Genomic DNA, 22,124 nt, shown 5'->3' with positions numbered 1-22,124 from the left:
TGGGCCGGGGCGCGCGTCCTGGCTGTGGCTCTTGGGGGAGGGCGGGGGCGTCCCCGGGCCCGTTCTTCTCGCCTCGGCTGTCCCGCCAGAAGTTGGGAGCCGGCGGCGGGGGAGCGCGGGTGCTGCGTTCAGGGCGGGGGGAGCGCAGCCGGCGGGGCGGTGGGGTCCTGGGACGGTCGGCGGCGAGGGCATCCCTCCGCCCCACGCGTGGGTGGCCCGAGAGAGACGCGCTCTGAGCCGCCTCAGGCCGAGCGGGCCCCGTGCCTCTGCCCGGCACCCGGGGGGGCAAAGGCGCAAACCCGGAGGGAAGCAGGGGGGTGTGTGTGTTCCCCCCCTTCGCTTGAGTTCATCCCCAGCCTCCCGGCGCAGAGGAGGTGTTTGTGCAGGGCCAGATCGCTGGTGTCAGGCTGGCGTCCCTCTGCAGCGGGCAGAAACCCCCGGGATGCCACTGTCCTCCCTTCACGACCAGAGCAGGGGTCGGGGCTTTCCCCCCATGCCGTGCTCGCGGCAGCGTTGGCGCCTATTAAATGAGATGCCGTGAGCAGTTGGAGCTGCCGGTCCTGAGAAGTGCCGTGAGATGATTTAAGGGAGGGGGATGCTCAGCTGGAGCACCTGGATGAGCTCTGTGGGGTCTTTTCTTTTTTTTGTTTACAGCCTGAGAGTTAATTTATTCCTCGGTTTACTTACAGCAGGGGTGAGGATGCTTATGCAGAGTAGCAAATCCATTAAGAGGCTTGATAGATGGAGGAGCTGGCGCTTCTGTTGTACTAGATACAGTAAAAACAGCAGGAGCTGTTCCAAGGATGTGATACGATGCGCTGCTGCGGGAGCACCTGCACAGCAAGGGCTCGCTCAGGAACATGCTTCTGGGTCTTTCGCCACGAGCCATCGTGGTGCTGGGAGCTGCACGTGTGGCAGGAACCGCTGCTGTGCTTCAAGGGTGGCCTTTGTCAGCTGAGGGCTTCTGGTGCCCCTGTGGCTCTTACGGGACCTGTGCTAACCCAGCCCTGTGCCTGTCCAAATGCAAATTTATTGGGTGCAGGCCCGGATCTGTCTGGTGCAGATCAGGCTGCTGCCAGGTTCCCTGTCAAACAGCCCGGCTGGCTGTTGTGTGGTGATGGGCACCTGTGCAGCGTGGTGCCTGTGCTGGGCAGGGCCTGTGCACACAGCTGGGAGCTGCACGGCACTGGATGGAGCCGCTGGACGTGGAGCTTGGCTGATGGGGCGTTAGATCTGATCAGGCACATTAAAGAGAAGCATCTTTGTCTGTTTGAAAGGGTCGCTTTGATTTTCCAAGGAGGGAGCCTGTGTCTGCACATCACCCTGGGCGGCTTCTCCCTCTCAGGATCCCACTGGAGTGGGATGTGGTAGGTGCTGGGATTTTGGGATCAGACATCCTGAAGAAGTCTAACAGGGGCACTTGTTTCTGGGTGCTCCTCCAGATTGAACCAGTAGGACTGCAAAGGGATGTCAGACCCTGGAAACAGCAGCCTCTGCAAACTGTCCAGCTCATGGGGGAGGGACAATGCAAATTCAGTGATGCATACGCATGTTTCTGCTTTAAGGTACTAGAGCCCTTCCTTGCACAGAGGGAGAAAACCATAAAGGACACTGGGATGCTGGCAACACTGGTCTCTAGCCTCCTAGGGAGTCCTGGGCTGCTTTGCTGGAGATGCTTGCATCCACTGGTCTTCTGAACATACTGCCTTGTTCAGGGCAGCCTCGGAGCTAAAGCTGGATAAGGAATACATGTCCTGCTGTGTGTGCTCTGGCACGCCCAAATCTGCAGGTGTAGGTCGTGTAGTTGGGGTGAGTCTGCAGGAGGTAGCCTGGGAGTCAGGGCTTGGTCTAGCTAGATTCCTGTGGTGATAGTAAAATACCGGATTTCTGTTGGTTTTTAAGGCTCAAGGTCAGACTCTACAAGGATGTGAGGGTTGTTGGTTTGATTGGAATGAGAGATAGAAATCTCAACAGAAGAGTTTATCTGCAGCCAACACTGCAGTTTCCCTGTCCTGGGAAGCCGATGGGGTTTGCTCTTGTTTTACCTGCTGTTGGGAAGATCTGACCTCACCTTTGCTTATCCTCCCGGCAGCAGGTCAAAGGAGCAAGCTGCTCTTTCACAGGGTGCTCACCTCCATGTTCAGCTTGCACCCATGTCCTTGAGAGGCAGTGGACACCTCTCTCTGGAGAGCAGCTTTGCTGTGGGGTTAGGGTAACTACCTGGCCAGTGCCTGCGCTTCCCCCTGCCTGTTGTTTTGGGAGCTCTGGGCAGGAGGTTCAGGCTGGGAAAGTGGGAGACCTCCCCGTGCTTTGTGTCTGGGAAAGCTGGGAGCTGAAAGCTGGCGTGGGGGCAGCTTTTCCCGTTAAAGTCAGAGGATGCCGGCAACAAATCCTCTCTCCATCATCTTAGAGAGCAACCCTGGCCTCGGTCTGGGGTTTTGGCTGGTGGCGTGTAGGGGACTAAACCCTGGACCAGAGACTTCGGGCAGCCAAGAACATTGCAGAGCTCTTGGGGAGCTCTGGCTCCAAGGGAGTGGTGGGGCCTCCAGGATTCCCCTGCTTGCTGCCAGGAGTCCAGGAGTCCGGTTGCTCCTCCTGGGGCAGGAGACCACTCTCCATCGCTGTAGCATCATCTAGTGGTGAAGGGCACGGTGAGACACGTCAGCTCCAGCTGTGCTGTTCTGCAGCGCTGTGAACGTAGCCTGGGATAACGCTTCGTGCCTCTCTTCTTGCAGGGGGTTACGAGCGTTTCTCCTCAGAGTACCCTGAATTCTGCGCAAAAACCAAGTTCCTGAGCAATGTGTCACCCCCCAGCAGTGCTGAGCCCCTGGATTTGGGCTGCAGTTCCTGTGGGACCCCTCTTCATGATCAGGTATGTCTAGAAGCCCAGTGCTCAGCTATTTTGACTGCTCCTTCCAGCATTGCAACCTGGTCCTGCTGGAGTCTCTCTGCTCTCCCTCAGCTGAGGCCCGCAGAGCCGGAGCCCTGCTCCCTCTCCTCTCGTAGGAGAACATGGCAGTCCTCCTCATCCCAGGGTGTCTGTGCTCTTTGGGGAGCACACAAGGCCAAATCCCATTAACCACACCTGCCCGTTCTTGAAAGGGATGGAGAGGGGTAGGGCTGAAATGGGTTAACAGCCCAGAAAGGCAGCCTCTGCTCAGGGCCTGCAAGCCATCTGGACGTGCGTCCTGCCCACTGCTGTCCCCTGGTCACCCCCGTGTCTGTTGTTTTCCTCTGTAACAGGGTGGCCCTGTGGAAATCCTTCCCTTCCTCTATCTTGGCAGCGCCTACCACGCTGCCCGGCGGGACATGCTTGATGCACTGGGCATCACAGCCCTGCTGAACGTCTCCTCAGACTGCCCCAACCACTTTGAGGGGCACTACCAGTACAAGTCTATCCCCGTGGAGGATAACCACAAAGCCGACATCAGCTCCTGGTTCATGGAGGCAATTGAATACATAGGTGAGTGCCTGTGCAGAGGAGCCGTGTCTGTGTGTGTTTCACTCGGTGGGGGCTGCGGGGGAGGTTCCTGCCTCAAAGACCTGGAGCCTTTGGCTCAGAGGGGATGGGGATCCAGCAGGGTCTGGTGGGAGGGAGGTCAGCCACCACCTGTGGGTTTGGCAGTGGGTTTGGCTTTGTTGGAAGGGCGTTGGTCTCATGTCTCATCCCCTGTTGCCCTCCAGACTCGGTGAAGGAGTGTTGTGGCCGGGTCCTAGTTCACTGCCAGGCTGGTATCTCCCGCTCAGCCACCATCTGCTTGGCTTACTTGATGATGAAGAAGCGTGTCAAGCTGGAGGAGGCCTTTGAGTTCGTCAAGCAGCGCCGGAGTATCATCTCCCCCAACTTCAGCTTCATGGGGCAGCTGCTGCAGTTTGAGTCGCAGGTGTTGGCCACCTCATGCGCAGTGGAAGCTGTCAGCCCCTCGGGGACACTGCGGGAGCGGGGCAAGGCCACCTCCACCCCCACCTCCCAGTTTGTCTTCAGCTTCCCAGTCTCTGTGGGTGTCCATGCCACCCCCAGCAGCCTCCCATACCTGCACAGCCCCATCACCACATCACCCAGCTGTTAGCTCAGGGGCTGGGGCCAGCCAGACAGATAGTGCCAGGTGCGGAGGGGCCAGGGGGGCATGGAACCCCATGATGTTAAGCAATAGTTCCGGACACTGCTGTTCACCCTGGACTCGATGTCTTTTTCGTAGAGAAATTTCTTACCTCATCTTGTTTTTTTTGCTTTTTAATTTTATGTTTTGAAAGCATGGGAAATGGTAAAAGCCACAAACCCTGACATTTTCCAGGCTCTTTGGGGGAGGGGAAAAAACAGTATACTGGGTTTCCTCAAGTGCCTGGTCTTCATCTCTTTCCATCCCCATTTTATTGTCGTGTTTTCTAAAAAAAAAAAAAAAAAAAAAAAAAAAAAAAAAAAAAAAGACACACCTCCTGTGTTTCTGCCCCTAGCTCATCTGGGTTGAAAAGGGAGCAATACCCTCCTTTTATTTGTGCAGCAGTCTTCCCCCTTGCACTGACTGACATGGGTGTGTGTGGTGGGTGCTGCTTACCTGAGCCAGTTACACTGGGTGACATGCAGAGCTGCAGGCAGGGCCTTGGGGCAAGCAGGAGTGGTGGTGGCACAGGGCTGCCTACAGTCAGCCTCACCCCTGCCAGCACCTGGGGAGGCAATGCTGCAGCTTTTGGTCCAAGCCTAGAAAATGCCTCATCTTCACTTCAACTCACCTGGAGCCTTATTTCCCACCCTGCCTCTCTTCTTGCCCCCAGTCCAATCCAACACACAAGATGCCTGTGTGGCTGATGTACATATGTATGGTTTTGTTCCCTTTTTTTTTTTTTAAGAAATGAACTTTTTATTTATTGCCCGAGAAAGGGAGAAAACAAATTGTTTGGAGAAAATAAAAATAAAACAGTTTTCAACAGTTGTGGCTGGCGCAGGTTTGTCCTAAGACCAAGACAGAATAGCAGTTTGTGCAAACACTCAGCTTTCAGAGAGCAACTGTTAAAAATGTATTTATTGAATTTTAAACTATTACAAGTATTGCAGATCAGACATTTAGCCAAGCACATTTATAGATCAAACTTGGTTGTTACAGAGATGTTACCTGAAGTCCACCATGTAGGTAGGCTGAGAACCTGCCCATCGTCGTCTTTGAGAGAGAGGGTAAAGGAGGAAATAAATAAATTATATCCCAGCTCCAGGTAATTGGCAACCAAGAGAGAAAACATATAGGGCTAGTTATGAAAACAAGTTATACAAAAAAAGGTCTGAAAACTCAACCCCCAGGTACACTGCCATTTGGGTTGGCAGAGAAAGCAATTAGGAATGAAGGTACACAACCTTGCAAGACTGCGGCACAGAAAAATCCCCATTTCAGTTTCCAAAGCTGAAGCAAGTTCTGCAGATGTTAAGAAGAAAGTGTCAAAATTACCTTGTAATACAGAGACTCTAATCAAACTACCTTAGTAATGAGTGGAACCAACACTAGAACTTGCCACCAACAGGTTCAGCAAGAGAGATACATCAAAACCAGTCAGATAATACAATCTGACAGGCGTATGTGTTAGTGTAATGGGAAATGCATGTTTCTTGCGTTCCCTGCTGATTCATGGGCTCATTCACCTTGCTTCAGAAGTCTTAACACACATATGCTGTCCCCTGATCCTCAAGGTTTCATATCTACGTGTTCAGAGAGGTGGGAACACTGCTGCTCCCTCTCTGCACGCGTGTCCTGCCTCTCTCTGAAAGATCAGGAGAATGTGCTCTGGACTGTGCCAAAGCCACCACCTCTGATCATCAGTGGATTCAAGGCTAGAGAGGTTCACAGGCCACTCGCAACCTGTGGCTAGAACTGAATCTCTACTTTCCCATGTCTTCCCCAGCAAGGCTGCAGCATGGCTTAAAATGACTGAAGCATGCATTAGATGCATCTCCTTTTAGATTTCTGAGCCAGATTTTCTGTGGCAAAGCAGCATGGAAAGGGAGAAATCCCATTAAAAATAAATTCACACATTTCCTGACCTTCAGCTGCTGAGAATGATTAGCAATATTCAAACTAATCTGTTTTGTGGTTGGTCCGTTCCTTTTACCCATCTTTTGAAAAAATCTGTTATGGGCAATTTCTGTTAACAGTCCCATGTGGAAATTCTAGGTAGTGCAGGTACTGTGCAGGAGCTCTGACTTCACTGCAGGGATGCAGGAGGGGTTTTTGAGCAGATTTGCCACTGTCTGCCTAAGTAGTTCCTGCAGGCCACACAGTGGCACGATATGTTAGCATCCCTCAGTGCTTCACACGTTCACAGGGAGCAGACATCTCCTCTAACCTACAACAAACAGTAGGATCAGCTGCCTTCCAGAGCCAAGGAAGCGCCCTTCTCCAGAAGCTAGTCAGTCTCATACCACATGCCTCTTCTGTGTCTGCTGCCCACTGAAGCCAGCAGTGCAGAATATTTTGGGGGGGCTTTCTTTTTGCTTCAGTGTAGAATTTTGTTTTGGGGTATTCCGTTATCAACAAGCAAAGTGTAAAAGTTTGCAGGCAAATAAATTCCAGCTGCATAATGCAGTGGGATTCAATTGCATCACATACAAACATTCAAAACAGAGGTTAGAAAACACATTGCTCATTCCTTGGACTACAGACCCATAGTGACTGCAAAACAGTGGAACTAGTACAAGAGGTTTGTAACAGTCTCCATGGAGCTGGGATCAAAATAGATCGGCAGATAAAAATATGGATGAGAAAATAAGATACACCTTATTAAGGTACTGTACTCTCTGCTTTTAATTCTAACATAAGTTTTGTTGACAGCATTCACACTGCAATGTCACTCTGCACCAGGTACCCAATTCATCTGTCTCATGGAAACAATTTCAGCAATGGAGAGCAGAACCATACCTTCTTTGCTACGTGGTGAAGTTTCTTTCTGTTTTGCCTATTAAGGTCCTGTTGCAAACTGCACAGACATTTCAAAATGCTGCCTCAGAGAGACACGGAAAAAAAATCAACAGGCCTGAAAGACAACTGTCCCTTTCCCCAGCAGACACCACGTTCTGTCCCAGTAGGAATAGCTCTTTCTGGAGCCAGCGAGAGGTGCCCAGGCTCCCAAGCCCATGAGATGGCTTAGCCCAGTGTGTTCTTGCATCCTCAGCTCCTACCATGCCTCCATCGGTGACCCAATGCTGCAAATGAGCATCCTGTTACCAGGGGGACTGCCCTTCTCAGGAAGTCGAAAAACTTCTTCATTTCTCAGGAGGCAGCAGCTGCCTGGTTATGGGGGCATGCTATTTTTAAGGTCCCGTTCTCTAGAATTCAGAGGCATCAAGTTAACTCCCTCAGCTAAAGCAGCAGCATCTGTACCGTAACAACCTGCTAAACACTGCTCTGCCACCAAAACCACGACCAACTTTTTCATGGGCAACTTCCATATCGATGGGCAGATCCTCACTTTGTTTTAAACTGTAAGAGGAGCTACAACAACATATGCCAGGAGAGGCAGATGCTACTCCTGCGCGGGTTTCTACGACACACGCACGCATTATCAGGCCTGGGTATTCCTCTGTCTCTGGCCACAAATGGATATGAGATCACGCCATTACGAGACAAAAACCACTGCAAAATTACTTCCTCACACAGCACCTTTACTCTGCACAGAACATCAGATACGTTAACACTGGCAGTTCAAAGATACTGGACAGTATTTTTATCCTCTAGAAGTTCAAGGCTGCAGAAGAAATCCAGACTAGCCATTAGTTCAATCAGCACACAGGAAACAACGAGCAAGAACAGAATCTGGTGTGGGCTTCGTGGGGTTTTTGTTTTTAGGTTTTTGTTTTTGAAAGATGTAAAGCTTTTAACTTCCACACCCACATGAACCATTTTGCTCACCTAAGCAGCACAACTGTTTTACCATTTAAAACTATGTCTAACTGGGGATGGTGAGCAACACTCACTCTCAACACTATCTGAAACCCTAGTGTAGGTAGGCACATCCCCCCACTCCATTATTAACTAAGTTAAAAACAAATCCCAAACTTAAATGATGAATACAAAGCTTCAAAGCCTAGTGGTGATCTTTGCAATCCTAACACTATAAACAAGTAGCCAAAATACAAGCACCCAATTTTATCAATGAAATTTGATTAAAAGGACAACTAGGCTAGAGCCTGGCTTGGACTTCAAAGCTACATATTTAATCAGGTCACAAAATGAAGCGAGAACCATATATCCACTGCCAGCTCAAGAAAAATAAAACCCAAAGTTCAAGATCTGTTGGAGTATTGCTATTTCTAACGTTTTCTTTAGAGATATCACAAACAGATGATGTGCAGGTAGCCAGATTGCATCAAATGACTGATTTTTACAGTGGGTGAAATTCCTCTGCGAGGATTGCTTCAACATTAATGTCTTAATGTTAAAAATGAAAATTTTGCGTCTTAATGCTGAAAGTGAAAAGCTCTTCAGGTTTAAGTTTGTTTTATCCAAACATGTCAGCAAAATCCCACTTATGGGGAGCACATATATTTTTTTAGAAACTAAAAGGACACTATTCTGTCATTTCCTTGCTTTAAGGGTGATAAAGCCTGAATGCATAAACTGGATCATCAGATACTAAATAGTGCTGGTTGATAGGGAAATGTACAGTGTGTTGTGTTCAAAATAACATTTTTTTCTCCAGTCATTACATGCTCAGCACTGAAGCACATCTCCTGGTGTTGCTTGTTAAGAAAAAAATTAACACAGCTTGATTTTCAACCTTCTCTGAAGCTGTAAAAACAACACAAAAAAGCAATAGGTTTCTACTTTTGTTAAATGCATATCCTCCATGAGGGAGACTTTTGAAATTGTGTGATGCTGTGCTATGCAATGCTTAAAAATAACTTTCTCCTACCCAGTGAAATAAACCTGGGACCTTGCAGAGAAGGGGATTAGAGTAAATAAATCCTAGCTTTGTTCTCTGGTATACCTGCAAACAATCCACTTGCCAACTGCTGTTTTAAAAGCTTGTTCTCAAAAATGTAAAATCGATATTAAAAAAAATTATTATTTTTGTAAATCCCTTAAGCTCTTCAACTGTGATGTCACACACAAAGTTATGACATGAAACAGCTATAATACACTCTCCCTTACTGGTATGAAACCCATTTACTGGGTCTTATATTAGAGGGACATGAACCAGATATGCCCTCATGTATGCAATCTTCTGACTTTTCACCTGCTATCTTCCAGCAAAACCATATGCCACTGTAACTGGAGAACATTTCACAAACTGCATGTACTTAATAAGGAGCCTTATACAACGTTCTCTTAGAGATGCCAGCAGAGGGCATTGACCTGCTCTATGAAGTTTTTCCAAGCACAAGAGCTGGTTTACCCTTGCGAACACTTCCTAGGGCTTCTCCCAGAAAACTCAAAGCAGCAAACTGACACAATTTGTTTCCACTCTAAAGTTACACTCACTCATATTATAGTTTGCTCAGAGGTGTGCAAAAAAACCCCCTATATTGAAGAACTGGACCTAGCCCCTTCTCAGATGAAATTCATATTGCATTGTTAATGATTTCAGTCAAATCGACTTTGTGCAAAATATCTGTAAGAAGGTTCCGGCTCAACTTCAGAATACAAAAGGAAAATAAATAGTTGACTAGGATCTCTTCAAAACATAAAATGAATGGTGTGTACTGAAAAGAAAATTATGGGCTTAATGCAATTTATCTGCAAATAAAATAACTAGAATAGTAGTGTCTGAAATTTTAACATGTGAGATGGCACTAAAAGATTTCTGTTTGCACAATAATGTTCCCAAAGTCTAGATCAAAAACCCATTACTTTATACATGGTAACTGCAGAGACTAGGAGCCTGAGATATGTTATTAAAAGGCAGTCCCTTGTAAACTTTCCTCAAAAGGAACAGTAGCAGTTGAGTATGCAAGAGTTACTCATATTGTATTCATCAAGACAGCAATGCTTTACAAAAGACATACAGCTTATTTCCATGTTGTTAAGGATTTTATATGATACTGATTTTCTGAAACACGTATCCATCCAGTCCAAGGTTGAAGTCACATCCTTCTTCACTGCTCTGTAGCTACTAGGTCTTTTGCTCTGCTGCTGTTGCTGTCTGTGAGGGAGCCTCTGGTTTCACAATCTGGTATGTAATGAGATATTCTGGGTATGCCTGAAAGTTAAGTCAAGAAAAAAACAACATTGCTTTATGCAAGGGCATACTCAGCAAGTTCTCATTTTGGATTTCACTAAACAGTGATCAGGAAGCACAGTGCAAGAATCAGCTCTATGCAGAGTGCAAAAGAAAAAGGGAGATTTCAAACCTAGCGAGCACTAAGTGGGAACTGCTTGATGTAGTTAATACCTTCGTTAATACACTGTTAGAAAGAAAGATGTTTCTTCCATGCAGACACTGCCAGAAAATGTGTGTGCAACAGGAATTTACAGAGTTAGTCTCCTTGTTAGCTAATCCTATGGATCAGTCAGTGCCTGTAAGTTATTAAAAAACCTCAGATGACCGATTGTAGTCTGACCCTAAAATGCTCACTGACTTGCCACATGACCTGCAAACACCTTCACTGGCAGTAAAATACTTGGCACACCCAAAGCATGTAACCCAGGTGTCTGCACAGTGCTTTCTCAAGACAGTTGGTAGGAGGTTCAGTCCCAGAACAAAGCTAAAGTTGCTGGAGGGCAGGGCCCCAGAGGAACCTAGACAGGCAAGACCAGGCCAACAGAAGCCTCATGAAATCCAGTAAGGGCAAATGCATCTGGGATGAACGAATTCCTTCTAACATTGCAGGATGGGAAGCAGCTCTGCTGAAAAGGTGCTGGGTACCCTTGGGTGACAGCAAGCTAAAGCAGAATCAACAGTGTGTCCTGGCAGCAATAAATGCTACCAGCATCCTGTGGTACATCAACAACAGTGTAGCCAGTCAACTGAGTGTAGCGATGATTGCCCTTTATTCAGTACTCACTAGACCATATCTAGACAACTGCATACAACTTTTGGGCCCTCCAATACAAGAAAGATGGCAACAAGCTGGAGCCAAGTTTGGCGAAGGACCAGTAAGATAGTCGGGGGAGAGAGCACAGGATAAACAAGAAGGGGCTGAGGGAGATGGGCTTATTCAGTTCAGAAAAGGGAAGGCTTTGTGGGATCTCATAGCAATCTTCCATCACATATGGAACGCTACTGAGAAAACAGAGCCAGATTCTTTTCTGCACTGCACAGCAGGAGAATGAGATTAATAAAACAGGGGAGGTTTCTATTGGAAACAAAGAACATGTTTTTTGCTCTGAGGATAATTAAACAAAGGAACAAGCTACTGAGAGAGGCTGTGAAACACCATCCTCCAAGGCCTTCAAGACCTGCCTGGTCAAAGAAAGCCCTCAGCAATCTGGTCTGAACATAGCATGAACAAGATGCTGGCCTAGGTGACCTCCCCAAGGTTCCTTCCAACCTGAACTTATTATATAATCTTGGAGCCTGGATTCAGAGTAGTAAGCAAACCACTTTTCTAGAGTAACGGCCTAGCTGAGTTATTCAGATTAAAAATCACCTCCTGAACATTGTTGTGCTACCTCAGTTGCCATTTAAGGGTAGTCTCTGGCAGACAGGGACACCGTCACTACTTGGAATCTACAGGTAAAAAGCCCAGAATCTGCATTATCAAGGGTGAGAAATGCATTCTTGTTACTGCAGTAATGCCAGTAAAATGCAATGGGAGAACCAGCGCCCCCTGAGAGAAACTACAACTCTTAACAGACTCCAGCAGTGCTGCACAGGGGGAATTAGGCAATTCTGCATGGTGTAAATCAGAGCAGCTCAGTGGAAAGGAGTAGCATTTGCTGGCTTGATGCAGTTCACTGTTTACTTCCACATTTAAATGAAAAAAATGTAATCAACCAGGTTATCACAGCACACTTGGTATGGAAACCAGTCACATCCCCTCTCCAGCTCCAAGCTCTGCCCTTCCATAAACCCAGTCCCTTGCTAAACTACATACCTGTTCTCCTCTATAGATAACATATTCAGCATAGGCAAGTCCATTCACGCTTGGCCGGCCAATAACAGAATGGTGCCCTGGAGGGGCATGAGCCATTTTCATTGTGCTGAACTGAAGAAAGGATTTTCCAAGGGTCACTCTACAGAAGAGCATTTGTCTGAAAGGAAAAAAGAAAACAATTTTAAAATATCTTACCAGGAGTTGCATGCTTCCAGAATGATTTCAGACTTTTGAGTTTGTTACACTTAATTTCTCAAGGGTTTTTCAAGAAACATTTTTAGAAACCAGTTCTAAGGCTGTATAAAACCCATCACAAAAAAAAAAAAATCTTTCTTGACATGCAGAAGGGAAAACACATATTTTGTTTAGCCTTCACATGCAGACCTGTTCATTTTATATAAAGCTGTTGAAAGAAGGTGAAACTCTTTGTGTTCCTACCAGCAGGGTACAGACAGGTGTCAAAGTGCAAAAAGCACATTCATCTACTCCAGTACAAAACAAAGCTGTGATTAAGTACTGTTCACTACCTCCAAAATTATCTGATCCATAGTACAACACTGTACTGCTGACCACCACTTTGCACTGCAGTTTTGTTCTGAGAGTGCCTGGAGTTTAATTGCTATTTTCCCCTGACTCTTCATTTTCAAACTTGCTGTTACAAGCCTCTTTCCTGAGCCACAATTCCCTTTGATTTACACTCACTGTATGCTTAGATGTAATTTTTGACCTTTCTGTGGGACTCGCTGCATTTATATCCATTTTTGTTCAGCCTTGATGTATGGAAAGCTGCATTTTTCCTGGCATGACCAAGCTCAAGTGGCTATTCTTTCCCTGCAATTCATCCTGTGCTGGGATTGTAAAAACTAGGACAGCCAGAAGTACATACATGGAATACTGCTGGACTCATACCTGTGGCAGATATAACAGGATCTGTCTTTGTGTGTGGGACAGCCTGTTCCTCCCCCTATCCCATAAACATATTGGTTGCTTTTTGAGGAGTTCTCGGCAAAGTAAATTCCAGCTCCAAACATTCCTCCAATGTATGCATGCCTTTCATCAAATCCTTTGTGAATGATAGCATTAATAAAGGGAGACCCTAGAACAGAATGACATGAAATGATGTGTTATCATACATACTTGTTAAGCGCTATAGTAATACAGGAGTCTATTTCAAGAGGAGCTTGTCTGCCTCAAATAGACCACTAAGCACCAGAAAGCATGCTCAGTCAGCTGGAAGGGGGCGATACCCAGCAGGATGTAGTGATGTGAGGGATTTATCATTATATACCAAGATCCCATGTGTGACTCATATTTCTTACTCATTTCACAGATCTCATTAAATGGCTTTCCCCCCACTCACATTTCAGCACAATTTATCTTGTCAGTGCACACCTTCTCCAGCAGTCAGTACTGGTTAAGATGGGGCAAGAGGTCAGGACAATCATACCCAAAACCAATTTCCTACGCAGAATCATGGAAGGATCTAGGGCAGGAGGACCCTCAGGCAACTGTCATTTGTAGGCACTTCTGGATGCTTCTAGAAAACATGTTGCTGAGACTCATAGTTGGCTTTGATTCCTTTCCCTCATGGTTGCCTGAAGTGCCAGGGTAAAATGATTTTCCTGTGTGCTACTTCCCTCTTTTAGAAGATACTCTGTCTTTCTCACAGCAATGTAACATCCTCCCAGCCGCTTTACTGGAAATGACTTAGATATGGCTTAGCAAACCCACTTTTTTTCTTTTTTCTGAAAATTTATTTTTTATCTAGTGTAGTTTCAGACTGCAGTAACCATACAGACTAACTCCACCACCCCCACACCCCTGCATTTCTAGTGCAGAAATACAATCACCGTACAGGATGGTGACACAGCAACATTGCTTGTGGGTCCTTTTAAGTTTTGGGGTTTTTTCTGTAATTATCAGTACATACAAACAGAGATCACTTCCTCACCATGAAACAACATGCGTTCATTGTGATGATTATGATTCTCCTCTGAGACCTCCTTCTGCCTGTGACAGAATCTCTCCCGCAACTTCTTGTTCACGACCTTTTGAATCTGCAGTGGTACAACAGGTCCAACCATACTTCAATTGGAATTGAAATGTAATATAATTTCACAGAATTTGCATAAATTTGACAGGGAAACTAAGAGTAAGACATATGAATGGTATAAAGAAACCCCATGGCTGTTCTGCATGCAAGGCTGAAGTCTTTCAAACAAGTCAGTAGCACACACTTGCAGATGGTTAAAACTATTGTGAAATTGCAGCCTAAGTTTTCCAGTTTAAGGAATACTTTCAGGCTTCTTCCCTCAGAGTTTGTAATACCACCAAGAACTACAAACTGCCTGAAACTCCTGCCCTCTCTGCTTTGACCTAAGTTGAACAATCTGGGCTAGCTTTTTGCAGCTTGCTGTCTGGTTTAGGTTCAATTTTTATGAAAAGAAACAACTTCTGAGGAAAGAAATTAGGAGATCTGCTGTTTAATCTATCTTGAGATACTGTTCCAGCCACATGCTCTAATACCATGGTGGTTTCTGTAAAGGACTTCACCTTTGGTTGGGAGTAGGATGGAAGCAGAGTTTGCTTCAGGATGTATGATCTACTGGGCCAAGTTGCAAAGGCTCTGTACAGGCTCACTTTTCAAACCGATATACAGCAGGGGTTTGCTGGAGCTCAGGAACAGAGTTTTGTTCCCTCCTCCCCCCAAAAAGGAACCAGAAAGTGTACTTTTGCTCAGAAAGACAACACTCCATTGTCTGATATGCCAGGGCTTGTAAAAGGTATTTTTCTAGTTGGCAGGGGCAAAGAAGGCGTCAAGATCCAAAGTAGCATAGGGAGTTAGAAACTTTTATTAAAGTCATGCTCATCCATTCCCCCTCTCCAAAATCTCCTTTGAAAATGCAAGAAAAGACTACACCAAGAAAAAAAAATAATCTGTGCTGCAAAGTCAAATACAGAAGTTATAGATCTCTGAAATTAAATCAGGCTGTGAAACCTAAGTCAGGCTCTTCACCACTTCTGTCTTCAATATCAGTTCTTCAGACTCCTTTAAGAGCACAAGTGGATACTTCACCCTCATTCCATGCACAGAGTACAGGATCAGTCTAATTTTAGCATTTAGCACTTGCTTTAACTCTGCTCCTGAATATTATTTCAACAAAGAACTTTGAATATAAAACGGTGATCCATTAAACCAATTCTGCCTGCTTGCATAAGTACCAACTTATTTTACCACATAAGAGGTTTTGAAACTTACCCTGATGACATTGTACCTGTTGAAGATCCCGCCAGCATTTCCACCATCTCGATGCTCCCGGATTGTACTTTGCATCTACATAAATGAACACAACTGAATGTTCAACGCACAAAGCTTGCTAGCAAGGCAAAGTATTAATGCAATATCTCAGCATATCACTGGCAACAACAGACAATCTTGATTGAAAATTAATTAAAAGGTGTCAAAAAACCCCCAACTCGGTTCTAAACTGAGGTACACCCTTATTTCTCAGGCACCCAACACACTATGCTATTCCACAATAGAGAAGCTGGATGATGCAATTATCCAATCTTATAATAAAAATCTACATAGGAAAAAGGAGACTAGTGGCATTTGCTATCAAAATTATACACAACTTGCTTTAGATTAGAAGAAACCTTTGAAAATGAATATGTAAAAAAATCATTTTGAAGTAGTAACAAATGTGTTTCTCATGAGTACAGTCTGTATTTCTTAGTGACAGGAAAAGCTTGCACTGTAAATTTTCCTATGTCATGTCATTAGCTGCCCCTGAGAATTTCAACAGTTTCATCATGTCTTTTCCAGAGGTACTGACAGCTACAGCAACAACATTTAGTAACAGCTCAAATAAATATTCCCATTTACTATAGCAGACAAGCAACCCTTCTGTCAGAAAAGTTTATACGAAAGATCTGCACAAACTCCAGTTTACAGAGTTACCAATAAAAAATATTCCAGGCTCAGCTGGCAGCAATCCTGAATATCTAGACTTTTAAAGACTCCAAACACTTCTGTGCTACAGTGCAGGAACACAAATAGCAAATGCACAGTAAAATGGTGTTTCTTCCAAGCACAACTCTTCAGAAAGTCTCTTTTCTGTTATGATTTTTCCTTCAAAATGGTATCTGCTTGTAGTTTACTTAAATAAAAGAGCATGTGTGTGTGGGAGGCAAAATTACAGTCAACTCTCAATTATCCAAGAGCTGTTTATCTGGGTTACAGATTAACTAAGCCACTGAGACAAGAGAAAACAAACTGGTTCACATGCAGAAACAGCCTAAGCACAGAAAATGCCTACAGACTTGCAAGGCCTTGATCCCTTGGTCTTCACTCACTGCCTTTGATTTTCACAGGTCCCCCTATCTATGGAAAGCTGTGGAAACCCTTGCTATGAGATGACATCCAGAACACAACAACAAAAAGGCAAAATTGGGATAACACTAAGTGAGCAAACAGACCACTTATTAAAAAAAATTGGCAGGACACAGCAAAATAATTTCCATCATTGCTCTGTATGAAAAGACAAACGAAGAGCCCTAAGCTTCATGTCAGATCTATGCAATTCATACACCAAAACACATTTTATCACTTCCAATGTGCGTTGCATGCTTTAGCTCTGAGGGGTTATAAGTGAAAAGAGAAATACACTGCCACTGGAGCATTAAGAAAGGTACTTGCAATACCTCCTCTTCTACGGACTGATACTCCTTATCGTCAGGAGCAAGGTCAAGGAGAATGGTGCCCTGACTCACACAGTGGAAAGTCAAATAAGGATTGGTGCCTGCAAAGAGAAGGAATTAAAGGAATAAAAATCAGCAGGAGAAAACAATACCAGCTCTATTTGTATCCATCATCATCATTACTCTTCTTAAATAACCCCAATACAGCAGGAAATGCAAAATAAACACAAGACAAACACAACCATGAAAAGATAAAGTGCTTTTGTTAGCAGCAGAGGCTTTAAAAGAGAGAAGGAAAATGCATGTGGGACATAATTGCATTTTATTGTTTCTGCTTTCAAGAGAAACATCTGAGAAGTGTGGGGCAGCAAAAAACTCCATCAAGTCCACTCTTCAGGATACAACTGGCCTGTAGGTAGGTACATAGGGCAAATCAATCCAAAAGCTCCTGCCTGGGTGAAACAGAGTCCCTGGAAACTGGCACAGCCTCCACAGCTACCTCAGGGGTGTCCATTCTCTGGAAAGGCAAGTGATCACTCAGCCCTGTATGTCCTCAGTACATTCTTTACCTGTCACAACCCACCCAGCCACCAGCTCTGCCAGCAAGTACATTTTCATGACATCTGGATTCTTTCAAGCCCTGGTGACAATGCCTACGTTTACAAAAGGTGACTTCTGGGAGCCTGTTGTATGCCACGCTTAGACTAACCAGTAAAAGTGTCATATTTACCTTGCTGCCCTCCTAGAAGTCTCTCCACACCTTTTATTAATTTGTGCCGGTGTCCATATGCATTGATCCCAATTTCTTTAAGCTCCTCATGCCCCATGTCTGCCAACACATCCAGGGTTATCTGGAAAGGTGAAAGACCACAAAAATCACTTGCCAAACCTGGCCCAATTCCCAAGGCTGAAGACCCATCAGCTCAGAAAATGGCATGTATTCATGGTGCAACCAAGAGTGTATAGATGTTTTATGTTTTGCTGCACTTCTAATTGCTGCCACCTTCTGGCAAGCCTCTCCCTACCACAGGACCTTACCCAGCTGCTACAGTCTGAAGCCGTGCAAAACTTTTACTTCTCTTATAGCAATTAATAGGAGCTGGTTCTCACAGGAGATTCTCAAAAACATTTTTACTTACATGGAAGGAGGATGCATGGAAATGCTGGGACAAATCTGGGAGTATTTTTGAAACATTCAAAGTTTCACATTGTTGTGCAATTCATTATTTTCACTACACAAACAGAAATGGGTATTCTGTAAGTTTACTAATAAACATTAAGTGTGTTTCACATCAACATTATTATGGTGTGTGCTATTACTGTGTGTATATATCCATGTGTGCACTTGCATGTGTATCAAACCAGTGGGTCAGCTATGCTAAGTCATGCTCAACTATTCCACTATTTTTGGGATAATTAACATTTTGATGACACATAAAACTATTCATTTGGTTGCAATATATGAACATATCTACAATCACCTGACAATTTTTTAAATTTTTTAAATTTCAAGGTCACAAAGATTATTGGAAAAGGTAATAAAACATGATGTCAAATAAACTTTTTTTTAAAAGAACAGGACTTAAAGGCTAAATAAAGCACACATTTTTATTACTATAAAGCAATAGTGCATAGAGGTGATTCTGTGAAAAACAAAGATTTCATCTGGAGGAGATAATTACATAAAATCTACTTCCAAATTTAGACATTAAACTAGAATGGGAAGCTCAGCAAATAATGGGAAACCATACAACTTCAAAAGAAGCTGGAATGTTAGCACAACTGGACTTGCAGGTGTGAACTCTGTCTACTACAAATTGAATATCATTAATTCAAAAGAAAGCAACTCAAGCAAGGAATTAATAGTTACACTGAACATCCATCCAATTGAGCAAGAAACAACCCCACTGGGATTGCTGTAGAAAAGCCACTGAAGACATTCATCACATGCAGCAGAACATGAAAAAAATACAGAAGAAACCCAGATATTAGAAAGCATCAGCACAGATCCAGTATGAGTAAGAGACTAGAGCCAAGGTGAAAAAGTGCACATGAAGATACTGCAGTGCTTGGAAAAAGCAGCCTAAACCAACAAGCTTAAGGAAGATGAGCTTGTTTTCACTAGAAAGAAACTTGTAAGAGGAGTTAAACAGTTTAAAAATGAAGAATTAATATAGTCAATCCAACTTGCACTATTAAATCTTATTAGCAGGGGAACATCTTTAAAACAGGTTAGGAGTTAAGGAAGCAAAAGTAGAACAAAACCAGCATCATAACAGGAAAGTGTGAAAAATAATAAAAAAGAAACGTGAACAGAATATAGGTTGATTTGCTTCTTAATAGAAAAGAGCTTATGCGTCATATATAAGAAGGGGACAAAGATTATATGGCATTTTAACTTTGAGGAGATATCTCCTGTAACCTTTCATGGAAACAGTTGGAACTTTTCCTGTAGACAACACATTACATTTCAAATGTTTGTTTCCTGGCCCCTCATAAAAGATTAGCAGCAGAGGCCTGGGAAAAAAACCCAAACCATCAAATCCAGTTTCTTGCACTTGCACCTTTCACTTCCACTGCTGTGTCCATCGCACTCACGCAAACAAATATTCTATTTAACTGTAACACGTTAAATTTAAGAAACGGTACCTAAAAAGAGTCCACAAATACATTAGAGGTACTTCTGCTCTAAGAAGTAATGGAAGCTTGAGAAACTGTTACATTAGTCGTACTCTTTTCATGTATTGTGAATTATTGATAAATCCACAGTTTCCCCCCCCCCCCATCTCTCAATTCCATTTGAAACTTGGTAGCCCTGCAAACCCCAGTTAATACTATAGTCTAACCTATTAGGAAATCCAGTTTCTGCATTCTCTAGTGTGACTAAGCCCTGGTAAACTGGATTTTTATTTCAGCTTATGGTCAAACTGGAGGGTTTCCTAGATCTAACCAAAGTGCTACATGCAGCAGTACAGGCAGCAAAAGGCTTGTTTGGATATCAAGACTGCTGAAGGACAAGTGCAGGCGACATTCCAACTTAACTTTGTTATAGCCATCATGTTCAAAGTTCACAAGGTCCAATGTCTCTCAGAATACAAGCCAAACTGACAGTCATCATGTATGTATAAGAAAGTGAAAGACACTGGATATCTGAATCAAACAGCAAAAGAGATTTTCACAGGTTTCTCAACTTCACCATAAAGTATGTGGCAACTAATTTGCAGTTTTCTTGGACATATTTGTTTTCCTGTAGATGTGAGGTTGGGTTTTTTTGTTTCCCTTTTTCAATCAGGGAATGTAAATGTCACTCACATTTATTAGATTAGTCTCTCTTTTAAACATACAAACAGAGACAAGGCTTGCCACTTACTTGTTCTGTCTCAAAGATGTCCCGAAGGTGTTCAAGACCCAGGCTTTTTAGGAACTGGGTAATGTTCATGTCGAGACCAGAAACTGTAAGAGAAGAAACAAGTAATTATATCCTATGCACCTGAATTAAAAAAAAACCAACCACCAAAAAAACCAACAACTTAAAAAACAAATAATCAAGCAATACTACTGATTCTAACATCAAAATTCCAAACGCTGATTCTTTTTACCATCAACTTGTCTATGTCTACAATAAACAATCCACTTCCACTGTGTGAAAGCTCAGTGCAAAGCTGATCACTGTTCCCTCCTCAGAATCAACTATTAAGAAGCACGAATGATCTGTGGCAAATACAGGCTCATATGGCAAAGAGAAGGAAAGGAAAGGTGGGTGTATTTTCACTATGTAATCACCTAGATGCTGACATAAAGCATGCATTCCAGATACTAACCAAAGGGTTTAAAAAGCCTTAACAAAATCCCCCAGCCATCACAATCATAATTCCTTCATCAAAATAATTCTCATTGGATTTTCTGCATAAAAACAACAATGAACATCTGGGCACCTAATCAGATCTGCCTTTGTAGCCAGACCTAATCACTGATCGAAAACATAGATGAACAGCCAACAATGCTCCTGGCAGAGCACATGAAAACAGAGCAAGTATCAGACACTTTAAGATGCAGATAACAGCTCAAGCTGTACAATATTTTCTGGCTAGTCACAAATGCTTTTCAGATAAAGCAAGGCCTATTGTGATACTAAGCTACTGTACTTCTGGCAATGTAAACTTGTCCAGCAGCAAATGCACCTTCTCCTTCCTTCCTTTCAGTTCCCGCTGCTCCATCACCAGCATTTGATGCCCCTCCTACAGCTAGTTCTGCCAGTGGTCCAGTGAGGTTATCTATACTGCTGGCCGCGGAGAGGCAGGATGGCGTAGATGCTGGTGAGATCAGGGAGGCACTAACAACAGTAGCTTGAGGCTTAAAGCATGTAGGCAAAGCTTCTGGAGGCATCGCGTCTATCAGCAAAGCTCGGATATCATCAGCCTGAAAAACAGAAAGAACATTCAACATGAGGTTCTATTATCACAACTCACCAATCTCTGGAAAGAATTTTTCTTTGAATTTATTTTAATTGATTGCTCTGTTGCCCCATTAAAAAGAAAAATGCCAACTTTTGTAACATGGGAATTCATGGTTGCAAAAACACTCTGATTCACTGCTCAGACATAGGTGAACCGAGTTCTCCCCACTTCTAAAGGTATGTAAGAATGTACATCTAATTTCATTTCTGGCAAAATGAATTTATAGGTGTTAAATTCAGGAAGACCAATGCAGCAACTTTATCTGAAATCCTTCACAACCTATGCTGGGCAATGCCACCTCATAATTTCTCTGTCAGGCTCAACTTCTGGTGAAGCATTTTGCACTGGATCAAGGTTTCAGTGGAAAGACTTTACCACTGCTTTTGCTATAATCACATCTTACAGTGTTATAATAGAAAAACAAGACAGGAGATACAGGAGAAGCATGAACTTAGCTAACAATTGGATTTAGCCTTTGTTGACTAAATTAAGCAGGACCCTCATCTTCAAGAATTTCCTCCTTGCATGTTCTTGTAGAACATGATTAAGACATCCTTATTTTCCCGCAGAGAAATGACAGAGTTTTTGTATCCCTCATCACAAAGCAGGTTTTCTAGAGCTCAGATTATTCTGGAGGATATTTCTTGAACTCTCCATAAATCAATCAATGGCCTTAAAAGATAGTCACACTATAACCAGACACAGCATCCAATTTGGTTGCATTATCTATTCCATCAAGACTAGTTAACCTGGGACATCATGTTTATGTAACCTTATTAGGCTTTTTAACCAGCCGCCACTGCCACCACTAACAAGAAAGGTTCCGGATGCCAGTTTTAGAAAAAGTTTGATAGCCACCTGTAAATCTTAGAATACTGTTCTGGAGTTAGACAAAAAAGAACTGAGGTAATATGCAGGCACTGAGCATAATCATCCTCTAAATGATC

The 22,124-nt window shown here is 43.9% G+C and overlaps 2 protein-coding genes across 2 annotated transcripts in view; one reads left to right on the top strand and one right to left on the bottom strand.

Moving 5' to 3' along the window:
- Nucleotides 1–4,385, top strand: part of DUSP4 (dual specificity phosphatase 4) — a 97,636-nt gene extending 93,251 nt beyond the window's left edge. Inside the window, exons 2-4 of the mRNA XM_010561028.1 lie at nucleotides 2,702–2,872; nucleotides 3,244–3,463; nucleotides 3,685–4,385. Of these exons, the coding sequence (XP_010559330.1) occupies nucleotides 2,702–2,872; nucleotides 3,244–3,463; nucleotides 3,685–4,070 (777 nt within the window). The 3' untranslated portion in view covers nucleotides 4,071–4,385. The remainder of the gene's footprint in view (nucleotides 1–2,701; nucleotides 2,873–3,243; nucleotides 3,464–3,684) is intronic.
- A 618-nt stretch (nucleotides 4,386–5,003) lies between these two features.
- TNKS (tankyrase, TRF1-interacting ankyrin-related ADP-ribose polymerase) overlaps nucleotides 5,004–22,124 on the bottom strand; it is a 148,471-nt gene continuing 131,350 nt past the window's right edge. Inside the window, exons 21-29 of the mRNA XM_010561027.1 lie at nucleotides 20,902–21,139; nucleotides 20,091–20,173; nucleotides 17,451–17,571; nucleotides 16,724–16,821; nucleotides 15,279–15,353; nucleotides 13,971–14,076; nucleotides 12,929–13,115; nucleotides 12,020–12,176; nucleotides 5,004–10,182 (exon numbers count right to left, since the gene is read on the bottom strand). Of these exons, the coding sequence (XP_010559329.1) occupies nucleotides 10,096–10,182; nucleotides 12,020–12,176; nucleotides 12,929–13,115; nucleotides 13,971–14,076; nucleotides 15,279–15,353; nucleotides 16,724–16,821; nucleotides 17,451–17,571; nucleotides 20,091–20,173; nucleotides 20,902–21,139 (1,152 nt within the window). The 3' untranslated portion in view covers nucleotides 5,004–10,095. The remainder of the gene's footprint in view (nucleotides 10,183–12,019; nucleotides 12,177–12,928; nucleotides 13,116–13,970; nucleotides 14,077–15,278; nucleotides 15,354–16,723; nucleotides 16,822–17,450; nucleotides 17,572–20,090; nucleotides 20,174–20,901; nucleotides 21,140–22,124) is intronic.

Source organism: Haliaeetus leucocephalus, unplaced genomic scaffold (assembly GCF_000737465.1).
Source record: "Haliaeetus leucocephalus isolate CR32 unplaced genomic scaffold, Haliaeetus_leucocephalus-4.0 Scaffold140, whole genome shotgun sequence".
NCBI lineage: Eukaryota > Metazoa > Chordata > Aves > Accipitriformes > Accipitridae > Haliaeetus > Haliaeetus leucocephalus.
Note: the sequence above shows the minus strand (reverse complement) of the source record. Positions and strands in the feature narration are given on the sequence as shown.